Here is a 4,229-nt window from a genome sequence, read left to right as displayed (position 1 = left end):
GGATACGAGATACGGGATAGCATGTGGTATTACTCTGACGAGGTCAAGTTCGCTTCAGTTGATGGAACACGGGTTAAATTCCTTACGTGACTTGGTACTGACTGGCAAGACTGCGGTACAAAACTCTTGTTGAATTCACACACACACACACACACACACACACCAAGTCCCACTTATTGCGTGGGTGTTCCTCAGCGTCTAATATATTGCTTTAACCTGTAGATTTTCAGCTACTCAGAATGATCAATAAGTAGTGAAGTCCCTCATTTGGAAATACTATGTAAAACACCTAGCAACATAATTATACCGGAAATGACGTTGGTCAGCATACAGGAAATGATTAAACCGCTACTTACTAGTAGTTAGTAGTACAAATAAATCAGTTGGTTTTCTAAGTTGATTTCAAAAGTATAACTTGTGATACCGGGTCACTCTACTTGGGGTTCTTGGGATCATAGGCCGGTGTTTATACGAAGGGCGCACTGAGCATCCTGAATGCTTGGTGTTCCCCAGTTTTAAATTACTATTTACTAATTAAATAAGGGGGATTTATTGGCTTAGTTTTTGCGAGTCTCTTGCGCGTGATCCTAACAGAGCCCTATTTAATCAGCTCCTCAAGAGTACTGATCATTGATGATCTGTCTCGACTGTATACGGCAGATTACTAAGGCATTAACGTTTGAACCAAAGTTGGTTAGAAACCAACCCAGATTAATCGTGCTTTTAGAAACTTCTTAACTGAGGGCCCTTGGATACCCCCAATCATAGTTTGATGAAAACGCGGTAGGTTATCGAATATTCTATTCATGCATTGATGATCGGTCTATCATCTCTGTGAGTCGAACCAACTAATGCATGCCAAACTGAAATAGCAAAATTATGTATTGGTTCCTCTTCCAGCCGCAGGCGGAAAGCTGGCGTTATCTTCTTCTGGCCTCCCGACTGTTTCCTGCTCTGACATCCACTGCGTACAGAAACACCACGCATGAAAGTCTCCAGGTTTTGGTCAAATTCATCGTGGACTGCTTACAGACGAATAGTTGAGTTTCAGCCATTTATTTATGTTGTTTTCGTCTAAGTTATGGAATTCTTTTGCCATGATTAACTCAGAAGAAATCCTTTCTGTATCCCGATATTTCATTTGACAAGTCTGTCGGCAGTTTAGCGGTTATCTTTCATTTGGTTTTCTTAATTTCCTATCGCCACACGTACTTTATTTGAATTCGGAGATGTTTGTTGGACTGTCAAGTCGGAATGTCCCCTACATCCTCTCTATGTTATTGACTGCTGTCGACTCGAGTTGAACCTCCTTGAATGAAGATCATTAGTATATTTCACCAGGCATATCTATTACATTCCTCCAACAATCTGGTAGGGCAGCTATCTTGTGAATCCGATTCCAAGTTTTGGTGAAAATCAAACATTTTCAACGATATTTCCTCCCGATTCTCCATCATTGCTTTCAGAATTACTTCAGGATGATGCTTATCGGTACGCCATTTTCGAAATACTTTGGGCGCTTTCCTGCTACAGTGATAAGTCGCTTGGTTGGCTGAAAGGCTATATTTCGGCAACCGAGTCTAACGGTGAACCGTTTGTGATTTTGATGACTGCTGTCTCCGTCGAGTTGCGTCTTCAGCTGGCGCACTTTTTGGATAGCACTGATCAATGCACCAAGGGAGCAGAATCCGTAAAGAAGACAGAATCTTCTGGATCCAAACAGACTCCTTTTCACAGTGTAAGTATTTCATTTGTTTGATACATGTAGTTTCCATATCTTGTGGTAAGGTCGGGCTAGCGTTAAGCAATAACTTGTGAATTGCACTGGCGAATAAAGAGACCGATACTTTCGTTCATCTTTTCCGTGTTCCCTCAATTAAGTAGACTGTTGGATCACTTATTGCATTTGGCCGGGAATCATCTGTTTCCCAGAGCCTATTTTGTCCGGGGGCAACGGTAAAAGCAGAAACGTCGGTAAACACCGAATGGAGTCATCCGATTGGTGGTGACAAAGTTGATGCTGCCTTGAATTGAGGGGTCTATTATCCCTATAAGGCTGCTGAGGTATACACGACCTAAAAAACTGTAGACAGTCATTCCGACCATCCCTATATTACGCACACAGCGAGAATTTTGGCCACACCGCTGACGGATGAGTCTATACTTCCTGCTCCTATCGGTCAGCCAGGCTGTCAGTATTCACCAGTCAGTTATGAGCTTGCCTGTCTTCTAATTGGTTAATCCACTCATCGCTACACATTGCATACTTTTGTACGGCAGCGAGAACCCACTGTACTCCACTAGTGTTGCAGTCGGTAGTGATGATCATGGATGTTTATACGCTATCGTCCGACCAACGAACAGTTAGGTGTCAGACTGTCTTCAGACTGTCTTCTCTCTGCTTGCTTCTTTGCCACAGCAGGTCAAAAACTGGCCTCCATCTTGTTACTATTGAAAACTACACACCCTAGGTTCTGCTTTGACCGTCAAAACGCGCCCCAGCAGTCAGTTGACTTAGAGAAAACGTAAGACAACTTTGTAATTTCCCGTGACCTTGCCTACTGCACCTGGCCCATATGGGAGGTGGATGAGTGCGTCTATATTTACTAATCAAACTATTCCGCCAGGTTCCTGCTTTCAACGGGTTAAACTTGTATCTATACTGTACTCACTGTGTGTCACTTTTTGTATTCATTCGGTTATACTTCTTGGCTCCGCTTACACACGTAACCTGCTTCAAAGCCCCCAAAACCCCACAGTAGTTCCGGAAGGTTTAATGGGGTAGTTGTTTATAAACTTGATCTATGCAAACGCTCAGCCCACGAACAAACCAAACTCTTCCACAGTGTGACCCAGCCATTGTCATCACCGGGTTAGCAGATTTGTGTTGTCACTGAGCTTCTATTTTACGTTTTGTTACATATTTTTTCTTCAGGAATCACCAATCCTACGCAAAATTCTTTTGGATCGTTGTCTGCGGCTTTTTCTCATTGGTTTGGATGAAATGAACCGGACAGATGACGAGGTTGGTATTCACATATGCGGTTGTGTTTTCGTCACCCCTTTTCGCTACCTCTCAACTTCCCCTGTCTAGGCCTGGGCAACCTGGCAGTATACCAGCCCTCGTGCTTCCTTCGGGTAGCATGGCTGCTAGGCACCGGAAGGATGTTGCAGCCGAACGATTTTCGCTAGTGACGCATCTGCGGAACAGATATTTTTCTCGTCACATGGACCAGTCCGATCGCATTCATTCAGTTTTGGGTAACTGGCCGATTCATTCTCAGTCGTGTTTATTGGAACATGTAGCTTCACGTCGGCCGGTCCGCTGGTCCACACCAAGGGTTGTTTGTTTGGGATAACGTTCTAGATTGCTTGCCCAACGTTGTTGGGCGAAATGCACTTCAGTGTAAGACTACTTGTGGTTTTGTGTATAGGGCGATTCCTGCTCTAGACATTTTCGGTGGAATTCTCTTCTTAAAATCTATTTTACCGATTTGTTTGGTCAATGTTTGCATACGGCCCGAACTTTCGTAATCTGTTGTGTACTGCAAACGGCGGTGCAACGTCTAGGTCACTCCTTGGCTTCCTGCTCCACCTACCGTGGGATATAGAGATGCACGGTAGCTTGAGACAGCCTCTTATGGAGGAAAAAGAGGAGTATCACAACCGCATCTATAGAAACACCACAGAATGTTTGAAAATGTTGCGCTAGAATCTCCGTGATTGGTCGAGCATGGCCTACCTATGGGTGCTGGGTCCAAATTGGTTGACATTTTGTACAATCAAGGCACGCCTTCTTCTAGTCCGTAGCGCACCCGTGACATCTGTCCAATCGACTTGTTGTTGAGTCATTCCGAGCGACTGATCTCAGGGCACACATTGGGACCCCCAAAGCAGAATATTACATACTGACTGGCAAGCTGGATGCTGACGACCACGTCGTGCATAATTTTTCAGCCTTGTTCAAGACATTTTGATCTGTGACACTGTTTTTACTGACAGCAAATCACCACAATTTGGTGTCAGTTATCTAAAATGCGCTTGGAATTCGAAGTTTATGAGGAGTTCTTGACCGGTGTACCACGGTAGAAAGCGCCTCTGTCGCTGCCGTAAAGCCGTACACCAGGAGTTCACGAGAGGAGATTGGCCATTCGATAAGAATTCTCTCCGAAGAGAACTCGCGATTCCTGTTGACATTTTTTTACAATTTCGTAAGGACGGCTGAAGTC

General features: G+C 44.3%; 1 protein-coding gene across 1 annotated transcript in view; it reads left to right on the top strand.

Annotated features, from left to right (window-relative positions):
* Positions 1 to 4,229, top strand: part of T265_10220 (hypothetical protein) — a gene marked incomplete at both ends in the record, with an annotated part of 49,642 nt that overhangs the window by 15,730 nt on the left and 29,683 nt on the right. Inside the window, 2 exons of the mRNA XM_009176529.1 lie at positions 1,467 to 1,738; positions 2,936 to 3,025. Of these exons, the coding sequence (XP_009174793.1) occupies positions 1,467 to 1,738; positions 2,936 to 3,025 (362 nt within the window). The remainder of the gene's footprint in view (positions 1 to 1,466; positions 1,739 to 2,935; positions 3,026 to 4,229) is intronic.

The sequence above is a fragment of the Opisthorchis viverrini genome, assembly GCF_000715545.1.
Source record: "Opisthorchis viverrini unplaced genomic scaffold opera_v5_346, whole genome shotgun sequence".
Classification (NCBI taxonomy): Eukaryota; Metazoa; Platyhelminthes; class Trematoda; order Opisthorchiida; family Opisthorchiidae; genus Opisthorchis; species Opisthorchis viverrini.
The sequence above is the reverse complement of the archived record's forward strand: the minus strand, read 5'-3'. Positions and strand labels throughout refer to the sequence as shown.